The 27,966-nt window shown below is 55.4% G+C and overlaps 1 protein-coding gene and 1 long non-coding RNA gene across 7 annotated transcripts in view; one reads left to right on the top strand and one right to left on the bottom strand.

The window, feature by feature from the left end:
• Positions 1-27,966, top strand: part of LOC119848421 (unconventional myosin-Vb-like) — a 74,069-nt gene that overhangs the window by 34,649 nt on the left and 11,454 nt on the right. Inside the window, exons 14-32 of one of the 6 annotated variants that reach the window (XM_043502655.1) lie at positions 1,070-1,153; positions 2,096-2,098; positions 2,710-2,862; positions 3,657-3,754; positions 4,160-4,246; positions 4,356-4,467; positions 6,049-6,260; positions 8,034-8,190; positions 8,515-8,754; positions 11,820-12,035; positions 12,848-12,941; positions 15,481-15,629; positions 16,345-16,461; positions 17,357-17,599; positions 17,682-17,815; positions 18,293-18,464; positions 18,857-18,950; positions 20,108-20,257; positions 24,648-24,799. In XM_043502655.1, coding sequence (XP_043358590.1) covers positions 1,070-1,153; positions 2,096-2,098; positions 2,710-2,862; positions 3,657-3,754; positions 4,160-4,246; positions 4,356-4,467; positions 6,049-6,260; positions 8,034-8,190; positions 8,515-8,754; positions 11,820-12,035; positions 12,848-12,941; positions 15,481-15,629; positions 16,345-16,461; positions 17,357-17,599; positions 17,682-17,815; positions 18,293-18,464; positions 18,857-18,950; positions 20,108-20,257; positions 24,648-24,799 — 2,667 coding nt within the window. Of the gene's footprint in view, positions 1-1,069; positions 1,154-2,095; positions 2,099-2,709; positions 2,863-3,656; positions 3,755-4,159; positions 4,247-4,355; positions 4,468-6,048; positions 6,261-8,033; positions 8,191-8,514; positions 8,755-11,819; positions 12,036-12,847; positions 12,942-15,480; positions 15,630-16,344; positions 16,462-17,344; positions 17,600-17,681; positions 17,816-18,292; positions 18,465-18,856; positions 18,951-20,107; positions 20,258-24,647; positions 24,800-27,966 lie in introns of all 6 variants that reach the window. The other 5 variants (XM_043502657.1, XM_043502656.1, XM_038384218.2 and 2 more) reach the window with 5 other exon arrangements.
• LOC122457473 lies at positions 26-27,380 on the bottom strand. The gene is made up of 4 exons (XR_006277005.1): positions 27,203-27,380; positions 15,368-15,372; positions 3,189-3,197; positions 26-36 (listed from the first exon to the last, which is right to left on the bottom strand). It is a non-coding gene; the product is annotated as an uncharacterized LOC122457473 (long non-coding RNA).

The raw sequence follows: 27,966 nt of genomic DNA, 5'->3' as shown, positions 1-27,966 counted from the left end.
AGCAGTCTCTGTTAGAAGCCAGTCGGTGGCTGGAGTCTGAGCTCTGGCTGGGATATGCTGGAGGGGTCATGTGCCTAAATGCACAACTGTAACGGTGTAAAACAAGCTCCCTGTTCTGCACTGCACAGTGCAAGGGATCCTGGGACTCATAGGTCCTAGAGATCAGGGGACTTGTAGGCTCGGCACAAGGCCTGCTGGGAGAAGAAGCGAGATAAAAGGCACAGCATTTCTGCAGAGGGGAACTGCTGGTGAATGACTGACCAGGCCTGGCCCAGCAGGTGCATATCAAACTAGACCTCTCTGGAGAATCCAGCATCTAGAGATGGTCTCTCCGCTGATGTTGGGTGTGGCTGCAAGTGGCACTGTCTGAATACCATGAGACACCCCCCACCCTAGTTGGCACCCACTGGGAGCATCCACAGCACCTGCTGCTGATCTGAGGGAGCTTCCAGCCCCTTTGGGTTTGTTACAGTTAGAGCATCCCAGGCAGGCTGGTGAGCTTTGAGCCTCCGACTGCCAGAGGCCATCGGGACCCCAAGCAGTATGTGCTGGGGCATGGGGCTCTAGTCCCTTTGGAGGGGGCGCTGGGGCAGGGGCTGGACTAGACCACTCCTGAGGCCCCTTCCAGCCTGACACTTCTGTCTGTGGCCTGGGCAGGGCAGGGGTGGGGTGGGGTGGGGGGGTGTTCTCTGCATAGGTTAAACAGAGAATTCCAGCTGCAGCCAGCATTTGGGAGTGACACCAGGGCTCACCTTGCTGAGGGCTGGACCTGGCTCTGCGAGGGCAGTCTGCTTTTTTAAAAACACCTGTTTAAGCAAAATTCTTCACCACCCCTCCTGTGTAACGAGCAGTCCAACTCCCATTCCCTGTTGGACAGCACTGGTACAAACGGGCTGGGGCTTCTCAAAGGCCCAAGAGCTTTAGGCACCCAGCTCCCCTTGGCTCTGATTTCCCCCACCCCCAGTACTTCTGCTCTGGAGACCTCTGGGCTCTGAATTGTCCCAGGAGACCCTGAGGCTGTCGTAGCCTGGAGCTGATGAGGCCTCCTGCATTCCCTGTTTACCCACAGGTGGAGTATCAGTGCAGTGGGTTCCTGGAGAAGAACCAAGACACTGTCCATGCAGAGTTGATCGGGCTCCTCCGAGCCAGCAAGGTGAGCCCATGGACCTCCCAGCGGGGTGGGGGCGGGATGCTTGGCAGCAGACTGCCAAGGAAGGTGGTAGACGGGTGTTAATCCCCATCCTGTGCTGGGATGGGGATCATCACGTGGGTCAGAAGGAGCAGAGCTTGCACCTTGGGGAGAAGTGCCCTGGCAAACCTGCATGTGCACCCCCTGCCTCCTCTTCCCCCCCCCACAAGCCAACCTGGAGTGGCAGGGGATCCCTAGTATTCAAATTTGCAAACAAAGGGATCTTGTCAACACAATTGACCAGAGGGGGAGGGGGGACAGTGTCCTCACTGGATGCCAAGGTGGGCACCCACATGCCTCCTGCCATAAGGACAAAAGCTGCGCCCACCCTGAGCCCTCACTCCATGGGGGGTGTGGGGGCATGAAGAAAGCTGTGGTGCAGAGGCCAGATGTCAGGGGAGTGATCTAGGAAACAACTAACTGGGGTCCAGTCATATCCTGTCCATGATGCCCTGAGTTGTCAGGCCCCCTTCTCTGCTGCTATGAGCTGCTGCTGGAAAGGCTTGGTGCAGACTAAGCTGTGGGTGGGTCAGAAAATAAAGACTCGCCTCCACCAGGGGGCCCCAGACCTCTTTCTCCCCCCCTCCCCCATAAGCCGTGCTTTGCAAACTGACCTGTAAAGCAGCTGCCTGGCTAGACCCCCCCCCGGGGACAGGAATGGCCTATGCGAGCCCAATGGGCCAGGCCTCACCAGCAGAGCTGCTGGCTGGGAATGGAAAGCTGTGGGGGGGACTCCAGGCCACTGTTGCAATGCGGGATGCTAGACTCTAGGAGCTGTTAACCTGGGCTGGGGTGGGGGGAGGCTGGCGGCTGGCAGACAAAGCAACAGTGATGCTGCTGTTAAGCTAATCGGTTTGTCGTTTCTCTCCCCTGCCACCCCCTCGTTGCCATCCCATGGATCTGCAGAAGGTAAGTAGTCCCATGGGGTAGGAGACACAGGCCACTCTCCATCTGCTGTGGGTGCTCACAGGGACTGGTGGCTGAGCCTGCAGGTTGCCAGTTCTGGCTGGATGTTTCCCTGCAGGTTTCATCACATGACATGGAGGGGCTGCAGCCCTAGGGTGCGTTGCAATGGGCAGGGGACTCTGGGCTGTGGCTGCTACTTATCCTGACTGGGAGCAGGGATGAGCTGCTCCTAACCCGGGGACACACAGAGTCTGGGCTGGTGCCTGTCATGCTCTATACTGACCCCAGGCTCAGATCCATGCTGCCCATGGCTCAGCAGGGCCCTATGCGGGCCAGACTCTTTGCCTGATGCCCCAGCTGGTGCAGAGAGATGCCCATGAGTGGCACTGGTACAGCTGTGGGGAGGGCTGCATCCTGCCGCAGGGCATGCAGTTCTCATGCTGCTGGCTCTGTGGCTCCCCATGGTGCTACTGCAACTCTGGGAGCCATGGGGCTTGGGCCACTGAACCCCTACTTGCAATAGGGCTTGAGGTTGCTGGCTGCCTGTTCCTGCCGGCCAGTAGGTGTCACTCATGGCCTGCGGCTGGCTCTGATCCTGATGTCTCCCCACCCAGTCTGCCCTGCTGGCTGAGCTCTTCCCGGAGGAGGGGGACAGCAGCGTCGCCCTACCCTCCCGCAGGTCACATGGGTCCAGGGTGACCGTCCGCCCTGGCAGGAGGTCTCTGCCAGCTACTGACAAGGAGCACAGGAAACCCATCTCCACCCAGGTATGCAGCGGGGCTGGCGTGTCCTATGCCCTCCCCATGTCACTACCCCCTTTTAACATGCATCGAGCATCCACCCCTGTGCAAACCTCTCCTGGCTTCTCAACGTACTGATCAGATTCCTCCTCCACCGCCAGGACATGTTCCTGGCCTGGCCCTGCCTGAGAAGTGCTGAGCCCCTACAAATCCTGCTGGCCTCGGGGGACAGCAAGTGCTCCACACAGCTGGTAGTCAGGGTCTTTGACCCCCAGGGGAGGGAACTCTGCCCCGGCAGTGAGATGCTCCAAACACTTTTGCTGGGTGGTGGGGAGAGATGGGGGCCCAAGCACTCAGACGTTCTCAGACTCTGTCGTGTGCTGGGGCTGGTCTGAGCTGCCAAGCTTAGCTGCAGACCCACAGGTTTGGTGGGCTGGGGACTCTGTTTCGAGGCTGCTCGGAGGCTTATCAGCACCCGAAGCCCCAAATAGTGCTGCCAGGTGAGATGGTGGCCTGGAAAGGGGCAGCTGGGTATCCAGGGGCTGCATGCAGGGGTTCCGCTCCTCCCTCGGACTAGCCTTCAGCTTAGGACAATGGGTCCTGGTGCTCTCTGCTACCCACCCAATGTCCAGGCCCCTTGCCTGTGCCCATGAAGGGCAGTGGGAAATGCAGCTCTGGTGGGCCCCCAACCCTGCCCAGGGAATCCAGAAGCCTCTTCACTCTGCTGAGGACAAGGTTGGAGCCTGCTCCAAAGCCCTGGCTCCCCTCTGGGGCACTGCATCCACACCCAGACCTAAGCCACCGTGCTCTATCCCCTTCAGTTCAAAGCATCGCTGCACAAGCTCATGGAGACCCTGAGCAGCACCGCACCCCACTACGTACGCTGCATCACACCCAACGACCGCAAGCAGCCCTTCGAGTGAGTGCCTGGCAGCTTTGCAATGGGGCAGGGGTGGGGGGGGGCAACTCCAGCCAGACCTGCTGTCTGGGGAACCTGCATCACCAAGGAACTCTTGTGAGACTAGCACAGCATGTTCCAGCTCTGCAGTAGCAAACTTGGCTGCCTCCTTGGTCCAGTGCAGAGTCGGGCAACTTCCCTTGCTGTCCTGAGCAGCTGGATTGGGAGCTGCAACCCAGCTGCCTCGTTCCCCTTGGCGCCTCCGCGGGCTGCTGCACCACGAAGAGTCAGCAAGAAGGTGGCTGGCTCAGGCCTGGGCTGAGAGCAGCATCAGCCAGGTGTGCTGCTGGCGGCATGGTAGATCCGACCTGCCACGTGCCCTAAGGAACCCTCACTTGGAGGGCGCTGACTCTGTCTTTGCTCTAGGTTTGATGCCAAGCGAGCAGTCGAGCAGCTGAGAGCCTGCGGGGTCCTGGAAACCATTCAGATCAGTGCCTCTGGCTATCCATCCAGGTACGGCCAAGCCAGGAGTTTCCTGCCTGCCCTCCTCTCTGCTGGGGCATTGGAGTCCCTGGTGCTCTCTAACTCTCTCCGTTGGCTCTGGCTTCTGTCTCCTCCGCAGGTGGACATACGTGGAGTTCTCCAGAAGGTACCGGGCTCTGATGCGCCCGGAGGAGCTGATGGGTGAAGATGAGAGGCAGACCTGCCAGCTTGTCCTCGAGAGGCTGCTCAAGGTAAGAGCCCTGTGGGTCACTGTCCCAGGGGAGAGGAAACACGTGGGCCAAGTCTACCTGGATTGTGCCATAGCCTCCTGCGGTAGGTGTCTGGGGCCAGGCATCGCTGCCTGCGGGTGCTGCAGTATCTGTCCCCTCTCAATAATGGGACTAGCCTGCCCAGTGTCCCTCTGCTACCACTGCGTCCTAGAGACTGGCAGAAGGGCACCTGGCCCAGAGCCCTCTGCCAAACACAACTCGCTCCTGTGGGAAATGTCAACTCAGCTGAAAGCCACCAACTTCCCTGTGGAGACGGCGCTGCATCGCCCCGTGGGAGGGGTGGTCCGGATCTCTCCTCCATGCACCAGTCTGCCTTCCTGACAAGCAGCTCGTCCTAGGAGAATCTGGCCATGGAGCCTCCCTCTGGGAACCCCTGCTCTAGAACTGTGGGACGTGCACCCCTGGGGGTACAGGAGACCTCTCTGGGGGGCACGTGGGAGTAATTGCATAACAGTGGATTTTATTTATTGTTTTATTGCATTTTCCTAACAGGCTACTCAGACTAAGCTTTAAAACTGGGAATTTCTTGACTTAATTTAGCTACTGTATTTTACACAAGATGTATCAATGAACAGATACAGGGTGATGCTGGGCAACTGAACCCGCGTTGTACAGTGATTGGAGGCGAGGGATCTGTACGTCAGCAACTGTCCGGTCTAACTGAGCTCAAACTTAGTTGGGTTTTTTGGTTGTACACATTGTGCCTATAACTAGATCTGCACATAACCATGAAACCTAGACCGATGGCTAAAGCCAGGTAGTATGAAGAACACAAAGTATCTGTGATGAGAAAGGTGTGGGGACATGGGCAGCTGGCAGATCTGGAAAGGGGGTCCACGTTGAGCAACATTTGGGAGCCTCTGCCATAGAGAAGGGACACGAGAAGCCCTTGAACTACAACTCCCAAGAGGCATTGCAGTAGCCTTTCCAAACTGGAATGTTGAGGATTTTGGCTGAAATCTCCCCCCCCCCCCCCAAACAGTCCTGGGTGTCTGAGTTGATGGGTGGGCCATGTAGGCCGGGTGAGCTGCTGCCAGCTGGTGCTGACTGGACTGTGCTAAGCCGGCATTAGGCAGGTCCCATGGCCAAGCTGAGGGTCCCTGTTATCTGGGCGGGCCAAGGCCTGTGCCGGTCTCTGCATGCTGCAGCTTCCTTTCTGCCCAGGCTGGAGACTGTCTGGGGAACACTAGGATTCGGTCCCCAGCTCTGCCCGTCTGACCCTGAACAGGTGGCTTACCCTCTGGGGACCCATGTCCCAGTGAGACCTCCTGGCTGTGCAGCTCGGTGCTGGGAGCGCTGCAGTTGGAGGGAGCGTTAGGTGTCCAAAGGGTTAATACCGCCTCTCCCTGGGGTGATTTGGATGCTGCAGCCCCCACCCCTGTCAGCTGTGGGAGGAGGGTCTGTCCAGCCAGGCCCTGGCACCCGGAAGGGCCCGCACAGCACTGCAGCTATCCAAGCCTGCAGCATGGAGCACCCATGTCTGAGTTCGCGCCACCCAGTTGTACTTGCCTGGTCATGGATCTCGCTGTCCTCTTCCCACAGGACCCCAGCAAATACCAGTGCGGGAAGGGCAAGATCTTCTTCCGTGCTGGCCAGGTGGCCTTCCTGGAGGAGCTGCGTGGCAGGAGGCTGAGAGCAGCCTGTGTCGTCATTCAGAAGAGCCTTCGTTGCTGGCTGGGGAGGAGACACTTCTTGCATATGCGAGCTGCAGCCATCTGCCTCCAGCGCTTTTCCCGGGGCTTCTTGGCCCGGAGGTGAGAGGTGATGCCCTGCAAATGCTGCCCATGTCTGCCAGGTTGAGCCAGGCATTGATGTGGCTCTGCCTTGGCATCACCTGGCCACAGGAGACCCATTTCTGGGCACCCTCTGTGACGGGTTGGATCACAGAAATCCCCTTGGAGCTGCTACCTCGTGCCAAGACTGCTTCTGCTCCTGCTTTCTTGCCCCGTCAGCTTAGGACTTTGGTGCCCTGCCTGGCTTGATCCAGACCCCCTAGCCAGCTGCAAACCCAGACCCAGGCCTAAACCACGTCCCCTAACGGCTGTAGGCTTAACTGAAAGCAGCTTACAGAAGTGTGCATGTCTTCAACACTCGGATGCCCAGCTCCCAATTGGGTCCAAACCCCAAATCCATTTTATCCCGTATGAATCTTATACGGGTAAACTCATAAATTGTTCACCCTCTAACACTAATAGAGATGCATTGATATTTTGCCACCCCCCCGTCAAGTATTAATACATGCTCTGGGTTAATTAATAAGTAAAAAGTGATTTTATTAAATACAGAAAGTAGGATTTAAGTGGTTCTAAGTGGTAACAGACAGAACACAGTGAATTACCAAGCAAAATAAAATAAAACATGCAAGTCTTTTATGTCTAATCAAACTGAAAACAGATAAAAACCTCACCAGTTCCAGTAATCTCTCTTACTGTCTAGTCTCCTTCTAGTCTGGGTCCAGCAATCACTCACACCCCCTGTAGTTACTATCCTTTGTTCCAGTTTCTTTCAGGTACCCTTTAGGGTGGAGAGGCATCTCCTTAGCCAGTTGAAGACTAAATGGAGGGGTCTCCCATGGGCTTAAATAGATTTTTCTCTTGTGGGTGGAGACCCCCCTCCTCTCTCCTATGCAAAGTCCAGCTCCAAGATGGAGTTCTGGAGTCACCTGGGCAAGTCACATGTCCACGCATGACTCTGTTTTTACAGGCAGAAGCCATTGCCCACATGGTATCTTGAATGTCTCCAGGAAGACTTCTTATGTGGATTGGAGCACTTCAAGATGCATTGTTCCTTAAGTGCTTCTTAATTGGCCACTTAACTTCGCGAATTCCTTTCTCCAGGAACTGACCAAATGCTCTACTAAGGTTATTTAGAAATCAAGCCAGTACATGGCCAATATTTATAATTTCAAATTCAAAAATGATACATGCATACAAATAGGATTTATAGATTGAGTAGATCATAACCTTTTCATAGATATGTTATATGGCATATGTAGCATAGAACATATTCCAGTTAGATCATATATACATTCATAAGCATGGTTCCATAAAGCCTTATGGGGGCACCATCACACCCTCGCCTGTTGCTGTACCCAGCCATGGGAACGGAGCAGCTAAGAGTGCTGATGCAGAGTGTCTGGCTGGCAAACAGCATCCCCAAAGCTACATCAGGTGTAGGCCTAGGCAGGGACCTGGCGCTAGCCATGCTCCACCCTAGAGGTGGCCGCATTTCAAAAGCGATTGTAAAAAATCCCAGAGTAGAGACGCAGGAGCCAGGAGAAGCTGGTGCCAGGCCAGCAGCTGCGATGGGGGTCTCATTTGGGGGTGGGGTGAGTGGAGCGGTGCCCTAGCTCTGAGCCTAGGGAAGCAGGGGGGTTGGCCTCAGGATCTGGTGCTGGGTCTCTGCTGCGGGGCCTGTAAGGGGCTAGGGTAGACCCTGGGACTGTCCTGCTGGGGGCTGTTCTGTCCCTCTTGGGGGGGAGGGGGTAACTTCTGCTGCCCTGCCCAGCGCCCGTTGCCCTTGTGCAGGCTTGCCAGGCGCCTGAGGAGGGTCAGCGCTGCACTCACCCTGCAGAAGAACTTCAAGATGGCTCTGGCCAGGCGCTCGTACCTCCGCACCCAGGCAGCAGCTGTCACCATCCAGGCCTTCGCCCGTGGCATGTTCGCCAGGCGCCTGCACCGCCAGGTACCAGCCCTGCCCGCAGCCGTGGGATTGGGGATCCACTCGTGGCGGCAGCTTCGGAGGGGGACGTCCTGGGTGTGCTCCCAGTGCTGAGGGGGGTGCAGCCCTTGGGGAAGGGGGTACCGATGAGTTACAGGAGCCCCACGTAATGTAGGGGTGGGGGCTGGCAGGTGCATCCTGGGATCTGGAGGGAGCCCCCTTGTGAAATGTTGGCTGCTGTATGTGCGAGGACATAGCTGCTGGTGTCTGGTGCTCTGGCCGAGTTACCGCCCTAAAGCAATGGGTGTTGCCCTAAACCTTGGCTGCTCGTGTCTGCTCTCTCCCCAGATGGTGGCAAGCCAGAAAGCTGTTGTGATCCAGAGTGTGGTGAGGGGCTGGCTGGCTCGCACCAAGTACCTTCGGGTGCGTGGGACTGTGGTGTATCTGCAGTGCTGCTACCGGCGCATGCGGGCTCGCAGGGAGCTGAGACAGCTCCGGATCGAGGCCAAGTCAGTGGAGCACTACAAAGAGCTCAACAAAGGCATGGAGATCAAAGTGATGCAGCTGCAGTGCAAAGTGGATGAGCAGGTGGGTGGGTCGGCTCCTCCTGCTGCCCCAGAGCTACAGGGGGATTCCTGGGCCTCTACTATTGGGATGAGCCTTAAAGCCAAGGTGCTGACTGCTCCCAGGCATGTTTGCGAGAGTCCTGGAGAACTGCATTCTGCCTTGCTAAGTTCCCCTAGCAGTCTACCTTGGATAGTCTCATCCTACTCAATGTTCCTGTGAGTTGTTGGGCAGTAGCTGTGCTCCACTCCAGAGGTGGCTGCATTTCACTCCCTTAATGCTACTGTACAATCTCAGATCCATCTCTGAATGTTGCTGGAGCACACACTGTGCCAAGAAAAGGTACCTGGGGGGGAAAGCCACTCTACCCTTCTCCTGGGAAGCGCTGTCCATTAGTGCAGCCAGACTTCGGTTCTCGCAGTATCTGACTTCCTGCTAGTCCCTGGAGACTTGGATCGGACTCTCTTGGCAGAGCAGGATCCTGGACCTCTTGGCTCAGGACACATTTCTAGTTCTGAACCCACCTAACTTCCTATGGCTCAGCTCTCCGGCAGCGAGCGCAAAGCGAAGGCATGGGGAGCGAGGCTGTGCAGATGGAGTAGCTGGCTTTCTGGGGCTGGAAGAAAGCTGCAAGTGGCAGCGGCTTTCCCTGCTCTGGTCTCCTCTTGGGTATTTCATGGGGTGCTTCAGAGACTGAGTGGTTCTAGGGGGCACTACGTGCTCAAGCCCCTGTGCGGAATTGGGAGGCAGTCTTCAAACCTCTCTTCTCTCCACCCCTCTCCCGTTCAACCCAGCAGATGCTGCTTGTGTAACTTCCTCGCAGTGCCTATTGTCTGCCCCCTCCCAGCAGTGTGCCAGCTCATGCCCAGCACATCGTGTTCTGTCACTGAATATTTACCAGCAGGCGCAGTTGGCGCTGCCATCTGTCTGCCTCTCGTCTCGCTATTTGCTCTCTGCTGGGGAGGGGCTTCCACGAAAGCTTTTCTTTAAAGCGAGCCTCCGTCCCTGACAGTTTCTGGCCTATGCGGGTAAATCCCATCTCGCTGGTCTGGGGTGGATGGGGCGGCCTGGAAAGCGGGTGTAGGGGCAAAGGGGACTTAGGAAAAGCCAGTGTGCTCTTGGGCCAAATACATCTGGGCTGGGGCAGGGCAGTGGCCCAGGATCTCAGATGAAGGCTGGCCACAGGGGAGCTCACAGTTCCACTGAGATGTGGTGCATCCTAGAATGGGATTTTGCCCCGTGGGGAAGGAGGAAGTGCAGGAGGGCAGCTACTTTAATGGTATTGGCTCATTCAGGGTAGCTTAGCCAGCTTTGGGGACAGGCTTGGCTCAGGATGTGTGGATGCGTGCTGCAGCACCTGGTCTGAGATGCAAACCCGCTGCACAAGCAGCACCTTCTCCAGCTGCCTGGGTGTGTCGTGCTTGGCACCTCTGGCTGCGTAACCATCCCGAAGACTCTGCCAGATGGGGAACTCTTAACAGTGCAGTGGGCTCTCCAGGGACAGAGCCAGTGCCCAGCCCATGTGTAATGATGCTGGTTCTGGCGGGACCCAATTGAGTGCCAATTCAAGGAAAATTGCTTAAAGCAGGGCAGTTACAGCCCAAGGCTGGGGTTTTTCCACTTCTAAGGCAAACCAAACCGGCCAAACAAAACAGACTTTGGTCTCACCCCACTGGATAACCCAAGTCACACAAGCAATTCCCTTAGACACTCCAGTTTCCCAGTATCTCCACCAGTGCCACTCGTTATGGGGATAGATGGTTATGAAAACCAATACCCCAGTAAAAGAAAAAGGTTCTCTCGATTCCAAAGGATCAAGCCCCAGACCCAGGTCAATATACAAATCAGATCTTATCCACAAATCAAACTGTTGCCAATCCTTTAGAATGTAAAGATTCTTTCATAAAAGGAAAGAAATATAGATGAGAGCTAGAATTGGTTAAATGGAATCAATTACATACAGTAATGGCTAAGTTCTTGGTTCAGGCTTGCAGCAGTGATAGAATAAACTGCAGGTTCAAATCCAGTCTCTGGAGTACACCCACAGCTGAGATGGGTCAAAGCTTCAGGGTAGCAAAGTTCAATCCCGTTTCATACCTCTGGAGGAAGACGAGATGGAGGAGCTGCAGCAGCTTTTTACAGTCTCTTGCCATGTGGTCTGTCTTTCTTTGTCCCAAAGACAAGCTGTCCAGCACATGGCCTGGAAACACCTCAGAGTTCTGTCTGTTGGCAGGTCCCTGCATGCCTTGCTGAGTCCCCAGGCAAGTCTGCTTTCTCTCAATGGGTCAGCTGTATAGCTGATGGTCCTTAATGGGCCATCCAGCAGCCTAGGCAGAGCTGACACCAACTTGTCTGGAGTGTTCCCCAGAAGCATAGTGTTTGAAATAGACAGTTTAGAGCCAATATTCATAACTTTAACTATAAAAATGATACATATAGGCAGCATAATCATAACCAGCAAACCATAACCTTGTCTTAGATACCTTATTTGACCCCACTTTTATATAAGATTTGGTGCCACTACAGGACTTTGGTTGCAACAATGATCTATACAGTCCCAGCTTATGTCAATAACGTCCCACCATGCACAGGGAGTCGGCTGGGCAAGCAGGGAGTGGTAGGGGGAGCAGACCGCTGTCAGTCTGTGCAGAGCCTGGTGGCCCAATGCCAAGGAGCAGGCAGGCCAGGCCCAAGGCAAGGGGAGGCCCAAGTACCAGCCCTGGCATACAGGCCAGTCTTTCCTGTAAAGCAGGAAACTGGGAGTCTGGACTCTTGGGTTCCGTTCTCAGCCCTGAAGTGGTGGGCCTTGGGAAAGTCATTCCTCTTCCCATGCCTCAGTTTCCACAGCAGTGTCCTGGGGCTGACCCTGCTGGGCTTGGGGGAGGCACTGTGGAGACAGCACCTCACTTCTGGGGGAGCTGTTGAGCTTTGCAGGGGATGCTGGGGCAGTCTGGTGGGATGAGGCTGAAGCAGCTTCTCTGGATTTCCCCCTCCCAGTTCCCTGCTGTTTAATGCTCAGATAGGAATCACCCAGTTCCTCCCTGGGACCCTGCAGGCCTGAAACGGCTCTCGACTGCTGCCCCCCACAGGCCAGGGAGAACCGGAGCCTCTCGGAGCAGCTGTCAGCACTGAGAGCTTCCCACAGCGAGCAGGTGGAGCGGCTGCACAGCGAGCTGCAGGGGCTGCGGGAGGACAAGGCACAGGAGACGCGTATCCAGGAGCTGCAGGAGCAGCTGCAGCGCATGGAGTCGGAGAAGAGCAACTTGGAAGGCAGGCTGGGCCAGGAGATGGAGGAGCTGAAACAGGTGCAGGGCAGCAGGGGACCAGCCAGCAATAACACTGCAGGGAGCTAAACATCCCTTCCTTAGACCTGGTCCCAAAGAGCAACAACCCCACCCCAGTGGTTAATGGGTGTGACTCACACAGCACTGAGCATATGGGGCAGCTCCAATAGCTGGCAGCAGTAGTAGGCTGGTTCTCTTCTCTGGATCAGCCATGAGAGGGGAAGGTGATGCAAGCATGCTCCTTGCTAGTGTGTTGCAAAGGATCTGGTGACTAAACGAGCTTGTCTGTACGTAGACTTGGCAGGAGTAGATTTTTATCGGTAAATGTCGACCACCATAAATATTGTCCCTGTATGCACAAACAGTCAAATATGTCCATTGATATTGGAAACTTGGACAGTCAGAAATGCTGCTTGACACTAACTTTCTGAAAGCAAACCCAGATAATTTTGTATATTTGACGTAAGAAGTTGACTATCGGGTTTAAGTTGTAAAGCTTTAACTCTTGGGGTCTCCACCTTGTCTGATCCCTTCCCTGCCACCTAAATTTGAATAAAAAAGTTAAGCAAACACTTAAATCCTTGATGCTGCCCATCAAAAGTAAAACTGTCAATAAATCTCCCACACAGGGGCCTGACTACTCTCCAGGCCCCCTGGCTGGCTGGCAGGGTAGAGGAAGGTTGGGCCCTGCAGTCTGTGATGTCCCCGTGTGAAAGAGCCTGCCTGGCCTCTGACCCCCCCAGAGCAGGTCCTCTTGCCCCATAGCTCTGGACTGCTGTCAGGGTCTGCCCCCACCACGCTCGCACGTGCACGCGCTCTCTCTCTCCCACCAGCGCCTGACTGAGCTAGAAGCCATGAAATCCAATCTGAAGGAAGAGAAGGACGCTCTAAACCAGCGGATCATGGAGCAGTCGCAGGAGCTGGAAGGTAAACCCTGCACTGCCCCTGCTGTGCTGGGTGCAATCAGCTGGGGGCTGAATTCTATGGAAGCCCAGTGAGTGGCTCCAGCTGTGCTCATCCGGGCAGCCCTGCTCTGTCGGCAGGGCGATGCTGGCTATCTGTGACTGCTAGCCGGGTGCCAGCAAGCACGTCAGACTCCTCTGTATCTGTACCGCCTCAAAGGTGGGGGGGAGGGGCCCTGCTGCTCCTGTTCTGAGCTCCCCAGCCTGGAGCACATGCCTGCAAGTCACTAGCTGCAGCGTTGCTCCAATCCCCCGAGGAAGTTGGATCCCCACAGCTAGGCACGAGTGTCTCATCCGGAGGGTGACGAGCCCCTGGAACAAGCTACCAAGGGAAGTGGGGAGGTCTCCCTCACTTGATACCTTCAGACCCAAGATCAGCCGCCTCCCTGGGGTGGGGCAGAAGCATCTTTCAGTTATTGGGCTCAGTGCAGAGGTAGCCGGGTGAAATCGGAAATGTACCAGCCTGGGCTGTGCAGGAGGTCAGACTGGCAGATCGAATAGTCCCTTCTGGCTTTAATTCACCAATCTCTGAATCCAAACTTCCCTGCTTTGTGGAATTTGCAGCTTGGAGGCCAGACCCTGCGTAGGCTAGTCCCTCCCTGCGCCGCCAGCTCTTGTGTTCACCTAAACCCATTGCGGGAGCTGTCAGTTTCATAGTGTGGGGCCGTGAGACCCTGTGGTCTGATTCCTGTATATCACAGGCTGCTGCATGTCCCACAGATCTCCCCCATGCTCCAGGCTGGTGGTGGGTGCCATTGCCAGGACAGCCTCCCTCCTGGTCTAAGCCCCAGCCTCTATTCCATACAAAGCGGAGCACCTTGTTGGTGCTTTCCAAATACCAATGAACTGGGCTGCAAAGGTAGCTCCTGGCCAAGCTGAGACTGGTGCCCAAAACAAGGTGGGCTGGTTATTGAAACGGCTCCTGTCAGTCACTGCCCCAGCTCTGTGCCCAGCCAGCGGAGAGGTCTGTAGCATGGCCTGAACCTGCCCGCCCTGGAGGCTGCATCCATGGGGTTGCTGGCCATGCTGCTAAATGCACGGCTCTCTCCTGCTAGGACTCCAAGCTGCCGAAGCTCAAGGAGATGTTTTCCAGGGGCAGCACAGCACTGGCGCTTGGCTGCCTAAGCCTGAAGGGGAACCAGCCCCTGTCAACGTTCCTGCCCGGGCTCATAGAATCATAGAATCTCAGGGTTGGAAGGGACCTCAGGAGGTATCTAGTCCAACCCCCTGCTCAAAGCAGGACCAATCCCCAACTAAATCATCCCAGCCAGGGCTCTGTCAAGCTTCACCTTAACTTCTAAGGAAGGAGATCCCACCACCTCCCTAGGTAACCCATTCCAGTGTTTCACCACCCTCCAAGTGAAATAGTTTCCTAATATCCAACCTAAACCTCCCCCACTGCAGCTTGAAGCAATTACTCCTTGTTCTGTCATCTGCTACCACTGAACAGTCTAGATCCATCCTCTTTGGAACCCCCTTTCAGGTAGTTGAAAGCAGCTATCAAATCCCCCCTCATTCTTCTCTTCTGCAGACTAAACAATCCCAGTTCCCTCAGCCTCTCTTCATAAGTCAGGCGTTCCAGCCCCCTAATGATTTTTGTTGCCCTCCGCTGGACTTTTTCCAATTTTTCCACCTCCTTCTTGTAGTGTGGGGCCCAAAACTGGACACCGTACTCCAGATGAGGCCTCACCAATGTCGAATAGAAGGGAACAATCCCGTCCCTTGATCTGCTGGCTATGCCCCTACTTATACATCTCAAAATGCCATTGCCCTTCTTGGCAACAAGGGCACTCTGTTGACTCATATCCAGCTTCTCGTCCACTGTAACCCCAAGGTCCTTTTCTGCAGAACTGCTGCTGAGCCATTGGGTCCCTAGTCTGTAGCGGTGCATGGGATTCTTCCATCCTAAGTGTCCTTGTCCTTGTTGAACCTCATCAGATTTCTTTTGGCCCAATCCTCTCATTTGTCTAGGTCCCTCTGTATCCTATCCCTACCCTCCAGCGTATCTACCTCTCCTCCCACTTTAGTGTCATCTGCAAACTTGCTGAGGGTGCAATCCATGCCATCCTCCAGATCATTTATGAAGATATTGAGCAGGACCGACCCTTGGGGCACTCGATACCAGCTGCCAACTAGACATGGAGCCATTGATCACTACCCATTGAGCCCGACAATCTAGCCAGCTTTCTATCCACCTTATCGTCCATTCTTCCAGCTCATACTTCTTTAATTTGCTGGCAAGAATACTGTGGGAGACCATGTCAAAAGCTTTGCTAAAGTCAAGTAACACCACATTCACTGCTTTCCCCTCATCCACAGAGCCAATTATCTCATCGTAGAAGGCAATTGGATTAGTCAGGCATCACTTGCCCTTGGTGAATCCATGCTGACTGCTCCTACCCAGGGTGTGCTGGGCAGGGAGCAGAGCCTGTCACGCTCCCCGTCTCATGTCAAGGCCTTCAGGCAAATGTTACTGTCTCTGCTCTCCTCCCCACCCACTGCAGATCAGCTGCGCAGGCGTGTGGCGGCAGAGAGCCAGGAGCTGCTGTGCCAGCTGGAGGGGGAGAGGGCTCGCTACCAGACCCTGGTGAAAGAGTGCGCCCGCCTGGAGCAGTGCTGCGAGAACCTGCAGGACGAGGTGGCCTTCCACAAGGTGAGCAGCATGGGTGGGGCTGATACCCTGGCCCCAGGACACCCCAGATATCCCAGGGAGCCAGGCGAGGGGGGGTCACAGGCTGCAGCTAAATGGAGAAAAGCTCTTGCTGAATCGTTCTCACACTGAGGCCAGATGGGCAGCACTGGGTGTAGGTGGGCAAGGAGCCTGGCAGCGATTGCCTTGCTGGTCTAAGTACTGTGTCCTTGCTCAGTCCCAGGGCTGGGGAGTGGCTCTGCAAAGTGCCCTGGTGGTGGCCCCAGGGACACTCTGTGTTCAGAGTCTTGCCCTGCCGCTGAGAACAGATCCACGTCGTCTGCGCGAAGCTGGCTGGAAACAGCGAGGAGCCCAAATCCCAGTGACTCCACATGGTGTCTGGGTGCCAGACTCCTTTAGCTTAGGGCTGGGACTTTCCCAGAAAGCTGATGTTACAGCTGCACCATCCACTTCTGCCCCGCTTCACTGGAGATCGGGGGGGAAGTCTCTCCAGTTCCCATGGCGGGACTCCCAGTGGATGTGCTGCCTGCCTGGAGGACAGAGGCACCCACCCCGTATCTGTCACTGCTGGGCTAGGGCGTGATAGCATGTGCCACTCAAAGCTATTGATGTGTGGTATGAGCTGTCTCCCCCTGCTGCCCATTCCCTAGCCCCCCATGTAATAGACTGGAGCTTGAGCCGCTGTCTAATGCACCCTTATAACACCTTCCCACTCCAGCGAACCCCCAGCCTCCGAAGGTCCCCTTCATCTGACAGCATTCTGGACTCCGAATGCAGCTACCCATCGTCTCTGTCGACAGCACCGTCCCGGGACGATGCTGACCCGCAGAGCGAGGTGACGCTTTCACATCAACAAATTGGCTTTGCTTCTGCCCTGACTCTGGTGGGAAGCAGAGCGTCTGGGCTGTGGAACGAGCCGTGCTGTGCCGTGCCCTGGAAGTCCTTCCTTCAGAACAGGCCAGCTGCCAGGGACCAGATGTTCCCTCTCTAGTCCTTGCCCCCTCGCATCCGATCTGATCCCTGCTCCGGATCAGCCCTGCTTGGCTGCAAACTGGGCAGCCCGAGAGTCCGGTGCCTCACTCGCCCTTCAGTAAGAAGAGCGTCCCCAAGCATGCCCTCCAGCCCTTTTGCCCCTCGGTGGTGGCAGCACCCAGCTGCCATTCCCATTGGCATCAAACTGGGGCTGGGAATAGTTGCAAGGCCCTTCTGTCTGGGTGGGCTGCTCTGGTGATCTTGTTGGTTCAGCCCAGTAAGTGTGTGCAGAGACATAGCTGTTGACTGGTATCTGTCGCACAGGGCTCTGTGTGCTTCCTGTGTCATAAACTCCCCTCTTGCATGAGGTCTCGTCAGCTGGGGAAGCTGCTCGAGCTTGTAGCTTGGTGGCAGAGCCAGGAATAAACCCTGGCATCCACTCCCCCCTGTGCTGCCTCCCAGTAGATGTGACCAGCATTCCTGTGTGCAACTAGGCTAACCAGGCCAACCTGTCCTGCTATTCCACGGTTGCCACCATGTGGTCAGACGCCAGGCTTGCTCTTTCCGCTCACTCCTGGAGGGTGCCAGATGGGCTGTGGGTTGAGGCATTTGTGGTGAGTTAGTGCAGAGCTTGGGATCAGGTGCAGCCAGATGGCCCAGTCCGAGTGGGGCATACAGTCCCTGGTGTGTCGGATGCTGAACGCATCTCCTCACCTTCCTCTCCCCCCACGCCTTCCCCCCCACAGTCCCCATCTCAGCCCCTGGACCAGGAGAGGGGCCGCTGGAGGCAGAGAGACGAGTGGAGGAGGACCAGATCTGATAGCACTTCCTCCTCGCTGAATGACGACAATGGCCAGGACCCCTATGAGAAGGCTTATCTCCTCCTCCTGGGGCAGCTCAACGTGGTCACCGAGGACCTGGCCAGGACCCGTGAGGAGCTGCGCAGGGCCAAGGCTCAGCTGGCTCATGAGAGGAAGCCATTTGAGATCTTCAAGCGCCGGGTGAGACTCCCACCCATCATATCCCTCGCAGCAGCAATTTTGGCGGGGGGGGGGGGGCAGCTGCCTGAACGGCCAGGTTCAGTCTCCTCCTTCTCCCCAGCAGAACATTGCAGAGATCCTGGGGTTGAACAAGAGCCCGGAGAAGATGTCTGAGGAAAACTCAATGATGGAGGAAGACTTGAAATATGCATATGATGCCGTCCGGGTTTCCAATAAGTGAGTCTGTTTACAGACCTGCTTCCCCTGCTCAGTGGTCTTGGCCACGTCTGTGTTTTCCATAACACTGCAGTGGAAGGCTTAGAAACCAACCCTGGGGGCACGCCCTCCAGTGGCAGATGGCCCTGGGGGAGGAGCAGGCTGTCTGAGGTTGCAGGGATACCCTTGTGATGGAGAGGCGAGATGGGTTTGGGTGGCCAGAGCCAGGTCAGAGCGCTGATAGTGGGAAGTGTGAGATTCAGAGCAGTCTCTGTGGAGACTTCAAAAAATTCCAGAGTCAAGTCTTCTGGGTTCTAGTCCAATCTCTGCCCTTGACTTGAAGCCGTGTCAACCCCTGCCTCAGTTTCCCTAGCTGTAAAATGGGGGGGAACTTGCCTGTCTCACCCACAGAGGGGCATAGAGATTTGTGAGGCCTCACCAACCTCCTGCCTGGTGAGCCAGTCGCTGGCACCTCTGAGTTATTGCCCTTCCTTGCAGGCTACTCGAGGGCCAGCTGCAGGAGCAGCAGCTACAGCATGAGCAGGAGCTGGAAGGTCTCCGCCTGGACATCTGCTCCCTGAAGCAGCAGAGCCTGATCCAGGACCTGCAACTGCATCAGGAGGAAGACGGGCTCCAGCACCAGATAGTCCAGCTGAAGAGAGAGAACCTGGTAAAGGGGGAGCGGGTTGGGGGGGAGCATTGCATGGCTGAGCACACACTTAAACGCTCGCTGTGCGGCCAGGCTGGGGCTTGTGCTGTCAGAGAAGGCTGATTGCCGCTCAGTGTGCTGGGTAAATGCCCCGGTGGAGTGCACCCCCTGCCTCCCCATGCTGTCTCTTCGAGGGCACATTGCATGCTGGGACTTGGGCTCCATGGAGGGGCCGTGTGCCTATTGGATGACAGTAGCTGAGGCAGCATTCTGGCCTGCTGCTTTCCATCTGCTGCAAGGCTTGCCCAAAGAGGTCTTGCTGCTGGCTGGGAGGGTGCACTGGAAAGTGAGCCCCCCCGGTGATGCCGGCGGTGCAGTCTCTCTGAGCTATCCTTTCCCCTTGTGTGCTCCAGGATCTGGCTGGGCAGCTGGAGAGGCAGGAGAAGAGCATGCTCAAGCTTCGGAAGCAGCTGAAAACCTCCATGAAGCAAATCCAGGATCTCACAGGCAGGTGCCCCCTGTGACCAGACTGGCTGCGGGGTGAATGTCCTCTGGCCGGCCTAAAGGGGGGTTCTGCTCCCAACGGCCTCCCCCAGCCTGGACGCAGCAGCTTCAAGCAGAAAGGCCGCTCTGCTTCAGCATCGCAGGAGCAGGGAGGGCTGGTGGGATGGGCCTGAGCTCTAGCTCAATGGCGAGGGGCCCCAGGCCTGGTAATGGCCCTGCCAAGCCCTGGGGCCCCTGCTCCCCCAGTCCCTTCTCAATTAACCTGCCTCCAATGAGGCCCACTACGCCAGTGAACGCAGTAGGGCAGAGGTGACCATCTGCGCACCATGAGCTCCGCTAATGCCAAGCATTTCTGCTTTTCCTTCGACGCCCCAGGGCAGGTAAGGGGGCGTCGCTACTCATCTGCACGAGAGCTGTTTTGCAGCCAGGAAGCAGAAATGAGCCTCTCGCTAACAGCTAACCTACCAAAGTGGCTGCTCTTAGCCACTGTTCTGGGTTCGTCTTGTGTTGTCTGCTAATAGTAAAGCTCCCACACAGCCCTTCTGTAAACCTCCATGTTTTCGGATGGGCTGTGCTCCCTGAAAGCCCCCCGCTGAGCACAGCAGACCCCCAACATAGCTGCCAACCCTAGAGCAGGGCTAGCAATGCCTGGTGAATTGCAGAGTCCAACTGCTGTGATTCAGTGTCCCCTTTGCTATTGTGGGGTTCAGAGCAGCAAGCACCCCCTCTTAGATCTACCCCCAGAGCAGGGAGCAGTTTGATGGAGAGGGAGCAGGGGAAGCGAGGTGCCAGCTGGGTTTGTAGGCAGCTGATTAAAGCTGGTGGGTGCCATGGGATACTGGACATTCACAGATTAACCCTTCGCTTGCTCACCTCTTAATTCACCAACAGCCGCTGTACAGGGCTGCCTGGCAACATCCATCTGGTTTGCTCTCAACCCAGTGGGACCGCTTCCGTCCCTCCAGCTGGCCCGAGCAACATAGCCCTGAATAGCCCTCTGCCTGGGGCCCAGCTTTCCTGGCAGGAGTTCCCTAGGCTGGGTTCAGGCAGAGGTGGGACCCCCCCCCGCCAGTCCCTGCCCCAGTTGGGAGTCCGGTTACATGGCCCCAGATCCAAGTAAATGCTCTGACTCTAATGTTCTTGCTCCTTCCCCTGCACAGCAAGTGGAGAGGCCACGTGGCTGGAGCAGAAGGTGAAGGTGGAAGAGATGGAAAGGCCCCTTGATGTCCCACGTCCAGCTGGGGCATTCGAGGGCATGCTGGGGTGCAAAGCAGAGGATGAAGGGCGCCTCATCAGGACCATCATCACAGGTGGGGGACAAGCCCCACGGGTGGGGCTAAGGGTCTGTCTACACAGCAGTGCAAGTCCTGGCTCAAGCCAAACCCCCTTGTGTCCGCACGGATTAGGTTTACCATGGGCTCGAAGCTCATGGTCCAGGACCCTGCAGAGCTGGAGGGGTCAGGACTCTCCTATCCCCAGTGACTTGCTTGTAACAGACAGACTCCCTCGGGGGCCTCATATGCTGCTCTGCATCAATCCCGTCACGCGCTCCCACAGCTGCATGGTGCCAGTCTCACCCCTGGGACAAGGCATGCAGAACGGCTCATGGGAAGGCGCTCACGGAGCAGCAGGCTGGGACTGATGTGAGGAAAGATGAAGTGTGGATTGCTTGGCAGGATGACAACCGGGGAGGGAGGTGCCAGAAGAGAATCTGCACTAGGAGAGCTAGAAAATGGCTCTGGAGCTGGGAAAACAGTGAGGTGCAAAATGGGGGACAAACATCCCCTTCCTGAGCCCCTCCAGGGGAAGGATCCCTGGGCAGGTGCTTTAGGGCATTGGGCTTCCCGAGCTTCCACATTGCGCGTGGCTGTCTAACCACCAGACATCTCCCGAGGAGCAGCTGGGAATGGGACATTCCCGATGGCCTGTGCAGAACTTCACTAAGCTTCTCTGCTACTGCACCTGCCACGGCAGTTCCCCTTTCCAACCAAACACCCCGCACTCCTCATCCTGTTCATCCCGGCCTCTTGGGATGCTTTTTGCCCCCGGAAAAGCGGCCAGTTCTGGGGTAAAGCAATCAGTGCTACGCAGGGAGTGAAGAACACTGTATCCCTTTTGAAACCTGCAGAGTAACGCAGTTACACTGGCAGAACACCTGGGGGTCTGGCTGGTACCATGGGGGCAAATGTGTCGGTTCGGATTGAATGGCCGTGTGTGAGCAGCGCTTGGTTTGCTGTCCTGTCGGGAAGGCAGATGAGGCTGAGTTGCCCCCTTTAATGAGGGCAGGGATCCTACATGGGAGCAGGCAGAGAAGGGGTGACTGAGTCGAATGGACAGCTCTGACTTTGAAAAGGGATGGGGGTTTTCTGCTGGCTAATTGGGTTCAGTTTATTTGGGGTGGATGGGAAGTCTCCAGCCCTGCCCCAGTTAGTCCTGGGCCAGGCCAGGGGTGGTTCTGTGCTTATGAGCAATGACTGAGCTCTTATGAGAAGGTAACAGATCTTTTTTAGACAAAGGAAACGTGGATCTAATTTTACCCAGATTTTAGTAAGGTGTTTGATACGGTGCCACATGGGGAATTATTAGCTAAATTGGAAAAGATGGGATCAATATGAAAATTGAAAGGTGGATAAGGAACTGGTTAAAGGGGAGACTACAGTGGGTCACACTGAAAGGTGAACTGTCAGGCTAGGAGGTGGTTACTAGTGGAGTTTCTCAGGGATTGGTTTTGGGACCAATCTTGTGTAATCTTTTTGTACCAAGGTCAGTAATAAAAAGTGGGAGTGTGCTAATAAAGTTTGTGGATGACACAGCTGGGAGGTATTGCCATACAGAGAGGGACTGGGATATCCTACAGGAAGATCTGGATGACCTTGTAAACTGGACTAATAGTAATAGGATAAAATTTAATAGTGCAAGGGCACAGGATGACTATGAGCAGCCAATGTCATCTTGGGCTGCATCAGGTGAGATTTCCAGTAGAGATAAGGAGGTGTTAGTACCGTTATACAAGGCACTGGTGAGACCTCATCTGGAATATTGCGTGCAGTTCTGTCTCCCATGTTTTGAGAAGGATGAATTCAAACTGGAATAGGTAGAGAAGATTTCTAACCATCAGAAGAGTGAAGTTCTGGAACAGCCTTCCAAGGGGAGCAGTGGGGGCAAAAGACATATTTGGCTTCAAGGCTAAGCTTGATAAGTTTATGGAGGGGATGGTATGATGGGATAACTCAATTTTGGCAATTAATTGATCTTTGATTATTAGTGGTAGATATGCCCAATGGCCTGAGATGGGATATTAGATGGATGGGATCTGAGTTACCCAGGAAAGAATTCTCTGTAGTGTCTGGCTGGTGAGTCTTGCCCACGTGCTCAGGGTTTAGCTGATCACCATATTTGGGGTTGGGAAGCAATTTTCCTCCAGGGCAGATAGGCAGAGGCCCTGGGGTTTTTTTACCTTCCTCTGCAGCGTGGGGCACAAGTCACTTGCTGGAAGATTCTCTGCACCTTGAAGTCTTTAAACCACGAGTTGAGGACTTCTGTAACTAACCCCTAACCTATCTCTGAGCTACTGGAGTGGGTGGGTGAGATTCTGGCCTGTGTTTGCAGGTGGTCAGACTAGACGATCATGATGGAGCCTTCTGACCTTAAAGTCCGAGGGACAAAGGGATTAAATCAAATCTGCCCCTGCATGTGCCCACATGGGACAGCCAAGAAATGCAGCCATGGGGCAGAGGTATGTGCATATTAATTTCCATCTGGCTGCCATGAGGCAGCCCCCAGGTGAGCCCTGGGTGTCCTTGCCATGAAATGAACACCCTGATGGATTTTAGGCTCCTTCCTCCAGGAAAGGGGGCGAGCAGCTGCCCTGGAGGGTGCTGATGTGTCAGCAGCTATCCTGATACAGCAGCCAGGATGCGGGGCAAAGGCTCCATTGGGGCTGGTGACTTTTGCATTGCGGATCTGTGTCCTGCCACCCCACCCCCGATACTGGGGGCTCCTGGCTCAGAGCAGCACCGCCTGCACCCTGTGGCATGGCTGGCTGGAGGATGATTGTCAGTAGCCGGAGGCCTCCTCCCCAAATGCTGTGTAAATCACCAACTTCAGAAGATTAGGAGTAAGGATCCTGCTACAGGTGACCCCAAGCTGGTGAGGTGGGGATGTGGGCTGGATCAGGTGAAGGAGAAGCCCAGCACCTGGCTGGGCCAGATGTCGGATCTGTCAATGGGGGTGGGTAGAGTAGCTGTGCTGAAGGCAGAGATGAAGCCCCAGCAGGGGAAGGGAATCATGGAATCATAGACAATCAGGATTGAAAGGAACCTCAGGAGGTATCTAGTCCAACTCCCTGCTCAAAGCAGGACCAGTCCCCAACTAAATCATCCCAGCCAGGCTCTGTCAAGCCTGACCTTAAAAACCTCTAAGGAAGGAGATTCCACCACCTCCCTAGGTAACCCATTCCAGTGCTTCACCACCTAGTTCTTTTTCCTAATATCAAACCTAGATCTTCCCCACTGCAACTTGAGACCTTTACTCCTTGTTCTGTCATCCATTACCACTGAGAACAGTCTAGATCCATCCTCTTTGGAACCCCCTTTCAGGTAGTTGAAAGCAGCTATCAAGTCCCCCCTCATTCTTCTTTCACAGACTAAACAATCCCAGTTCCCTCAGCCTCTCCTCATAAGTCATGTGTTCCAGCCCCCTAATCATTTTGTTGCCCTCCACTGGACGCTCCAGGGTACCTCTCCTCCCAGTTTAGTGTTATCTGTGAACTTGCTGAGGGTACAATCCACACCATCCTCCAGATCATTAAAATGTTGAACAAAACTGCCCCACGGACTGACCCTTGGGGCACTCCACTTGATACCGGCTGCCAAGTAGACATGGAGCCATTGATCACTACCCGTTGAGCCTGACAATCTAGCCAACTTTCTATCCACCTTATACCTCCATTCATCTAGCCCATACTTTAACTTGCTGGCAAGAATACTGTGGGAGACCATATCAAAAGCTTTGCTAAAGTAAAGGAACAACACATCCACTGCTTTCCCCTCATCCACAGAGCCAGTTATCTCGTCATAGAAGGCAATTAGATTAGTCAGGCGTGACTTGCCTGTGGTGAATCCATACTGACTGTTCCTGATCACTTTGCTCTAAGTGCTTCAGAATTGATTCCTTGAGGAAGAGCGGAGGGGGCTGTGCCTGGAGAGGTGCTAGCGACAGGGTGGGGTGATGGTCCTGCTGCAGCTTGGGCCAGCCCTCAGAGGAGCATGGCCTGAGCTCAAGCCCCTTGGCTGTAATGAAAGGGGTGATTGAGCTTGGGGTCCGGGCTCTGTCTGGAAGGTGATGGGCCCAGTTTGGGGTCGGAGGACATATTGCTGAAGTTCGTAGGGGCTTTGCTCCCTCGGGGGAGGGGAGGGGGCTTGAAATTGGGGCACTGAAGGCCTGCCTTGTCCCACCTGTTCATAGAATCATAGACTATCAGGGTTGGAAGGGACTTTGGGAGGTTCTAGTCCAGCCCCCTGCTCAAAGCACGACCAGGCACGTAGTTGCGTACTACGACCCCTCTGCGCTGTAGGCGTTGCCTCCTGTAGTGAGGACGGCAGCTCTGGTGGGGCAGGACCCACCCTGTGGCTTGGACCTCAGTCTCCTGGCTGTCAAAGGAACAGCCCATCACGGACGCGTCCTCTTCTCGCCCTGCAGATTTCAAACCGCAGCACAGCCCTGGCGCCCTCCCCGGGCTGCCGGCCTACGTCCTGTTCATGTGTTTCCGGCACGCGGACTCCATCCCAGACGAGTACAGGATCCGCTCGCTCTTCACTGCTGCCATCAGCGGCATCAAGCGGGTGGTGAAGGTACGGCGGCAGGGGGCAGGCCGGGCAGGGGGATCGTGGCCCCTCTGTAGTCGATGGCCAGCTTGCTGAGGGGCTGCCTTCAGATGCTGGCTCCCTACTACTCGCCCAATTGTTCCATCTCGTGTCCGAGCTGCCCAGAAATGGCCCCTGCAGACCCTGGGCATGTCCTGGTGTGACCTGGGGGAGGGGCTGGGGAGTTGCTGTGGATCTGATGCCACCCTCATGAGGGTACCCGCCGAGGATGACTTGGGTCCCTGCAGCTCCCATTAGAGGCTGGGTCAGCGTGGCTGCTCTGGGCCACTGCCTAGCTCAGGGGGGCAGGGAGCCTCGTCCTGCACAGCAGCGCTACTTAAGCGCATGGGGTGGATTTGGGGGGGCATTGTCTGGGCGGTGCAGATGGGGAGGAGTGGGTCGGCTCCCTGGGGTCAGCCAGCAGGCTTTCTGCGTCTGGCCAGAGGAGGCCTCAGTCATGGAGGGTGCCCCGCTGCTCTGCTCCACTCCCTGGGTGTGGGGCTGCCAACAGGGAGGGCTGGGCTCCTGCCTGCTCCCCCTCTGGCCCCCATGTGGAGGGAGAGTTCTGGTCTCCCATGTTTAAGAAGGATAAATTCAAACTGGAACAGTTACAGAGAAGGGCTACTAGGATGATCCGAGGAATGGAAAACTTGTCTTATGAAAAAAAGGAGTACTTGTGGCACCTTAGAGACTAACAAATTTATTAGAGCATAAGCTTTCGTGAGCTACACGAAAGCTTTTGTAGCTCACGAAAGCTTATGCTCTAATAAATTTGTTAGTCTCTAAGGTGCCACAAGTACTCCTTTTCTTTTTGAGAATACAGACTAACACGGCTGCTACTCTGAAACTTGTCTTATGAAAGGAGACTTAAGGAGCTTGGCTTGTTTAGCCTAACTAAAAGAAGGTTGAGGGGAGATATGATTGCTCTCTATAAATATCAGAGGGATAAATACAGGAGAGGGAGAGGAATTATTTAAGCTCAGCACCAATGTGGACACAAGAACAAATGGGTATAAACTGGCCATTGGGAAGTTTAGACTTGAAATTAGATGAAGGTTTCTAACCATCAGAGGAGTGAAGTTTTGGAATAGCCTTCCAAGGGAAGCAGTGGGGGCAAAAGATCTATCTGGTTTTAAGATTGTACTCGATAAGTTTATGGAGGAGATGGTATGATGGGATAATGGGATTTTGGTAAGTAATTGATCTTTAAACCCATATGCTCAGGGTTTAGCTCATCGCCATATTTGGGGTCGGGAAGGAATTTTCCTCCAGGGCAGATTGGAGAGGCCCTGGAGGTTTTTCACCTTCCTCTGTAGCATGGGGCATGGGTGACTTGAGGGAGGCTTCTCTGCTCCTTGAAGTCTTTGAACCATGATTTAAGGACTTCAATAGTTCAGACATAGGTGAGGTTTTTTGTAGGAGTGGGTGGGTGAGATTCTGTGGCCTGCGCTGTGCAGGAGATCGGACTAGATGATCAGAATGGTCCCTTCTGACCTTAGTATGTATGAGAGGCCAGGAGGTTTCTGGGGGGCAGTGGTTGGAGGAAATGAGGGGAGGGAGGTCTCGCTGCCCCAGCGGGGCATGGGGGGGCAGGGAAGAGACCCCTAGCTCCCAGTGAGCCCTGTCGAGGAGTGTCCAGTCCTGATGGCTGGGAGGGAAGAGCGGATGCCGGCTCTCACTGCAGTTTCGGTCCCCTGTGAGCCGGCCTCGCTCTGGGCTTGGGCCTGAAAGGAGAAGGGAGCTGTGATGAAGTGGGACTGTTAATGTTTCCTCTGAATGTTGTGGGGGTGCCTCAGTTTCCCCTATGCGGTTCTTAAGTATCTAGGTGGTGGGATAAGGGTGTATGATCATTGCAAGCCCTAGAGGGCAGGTGTGTGCAGGGTTCTGGACACAGAGAATGGCTGACACCCTGTTTCCTGGCAACTGATGGTCTGGGTCCCCCCCCCCCCGGTGAAAGCTAAAGGGTTGGAGAACAAAGGAATCGGGTGACCTCCTGGCCCAGGAAAGGGACAAAGCTCACAGGAGGAAGGGCTGGAGAGTTTGTTTGGGGCTGGCTGGGGGCGTGGAGTGAAGTGCAGACGTGGTTGTCTGGCTCACTGCCCCCCAAAATGGACCCAGCTGAGGGGTCCTGTTCTCTGCACCTACAAACTCTGTTAGACCATGTTCCTGTCATCTAATAAACCTTCTGTTTTACTGATGGCTGAGAGTCACATCTGACTGGGAAGTTGGGGGGCAGGACCCTCTGGCCTCTCCAAGGCCCCGCCTGGGTGGACTTGCTGTGGGAAGCGCACAGAGGGGCAGAGGATGCTGAATGCTCCGAGGTCAGACCCAGGAAGGTGGAAGTTGTGTGAGCTGTGCGTCCTGAAGACAGTCTGCTCACAGAGAGGAGACTTCCCCCAAGTCCTGCCTGGCTTCGTAGGGAGCAGTTCCAGAGCTTCGCCCAGGGACTCCATGACAACTGGTGTCAGCGGTGGGATGTACTGCACTGCGTGGATGGCACTTCCTGCAGGAAGTGACTGGGAAGCAGTAAAACGAAGGGGGATTGACAAGGACCAGGTGTGCTGAAGGCTCAGAGGAGCGGTTTCGGGGGGCGGTTAACCCCTGGGAGTGACCAGTGAGAAGGACTGTGCAGTAATGGGGTCCCCCGGGGACTGCGTTGAGCAGTCTCGGGGGCGGAGGAGCCTTCGACTTGTCCCTGGCAAAGAAGTGGTGACCTCAAAGGGCAGGCATACATGGGGTTCTCCCTGGAAATGGTGGGGAGCTAAGAGCACACAGGCCTGCGAGTCCACAACAACTTGGGAATAGCGGAGTGATGTCCTGTCACCATCTCCTTAAACAAGGACATTGTAACCCTGTGCAAAAAGAGAGGGTTGCGCATTGGAAAGTTCACCAAGGCGCAGTTAATCGTGCAGCTGGAGGAGGATGATCACTCTAAGGAGCAGATTCCTGACCCCAAATGGGGCTATAGCAGGATCTGGGAGTACCTGGAGCAGTAGCCAGGTGTCCCCGACCAGACGAGGGTCTTCACAATCGGGTTCCCCATCTGGGGATCAGAGATGGACTGGATTGGAGCTGAGTCCGACGGAGCAAGAGGACTGTGAGAGACAGCGAGAGCCCGAGAAAAAGCTGCAGCAGCAGCATGAACTGGCAATGGT

This window comes from Dermochelys coriacea, chromosome 25 (genome assembly GCF_009764565.3).
Source record: "Dermochelys coriacea isolate rDerCor1 chromosome 25, rDerCor1.pri.v4, whole genome shotgun sequence".
Lineage (NCBI taxonomy): Eukaryota > Metazoa > Chordata > Testudines > Dermochelyidae > Dermochelys > Dermochelys coriacea.
Note: the sequence above shows the minus strand (reverse complement) of the source record. Positions and strands in the feature narration are given on the sequence as shown.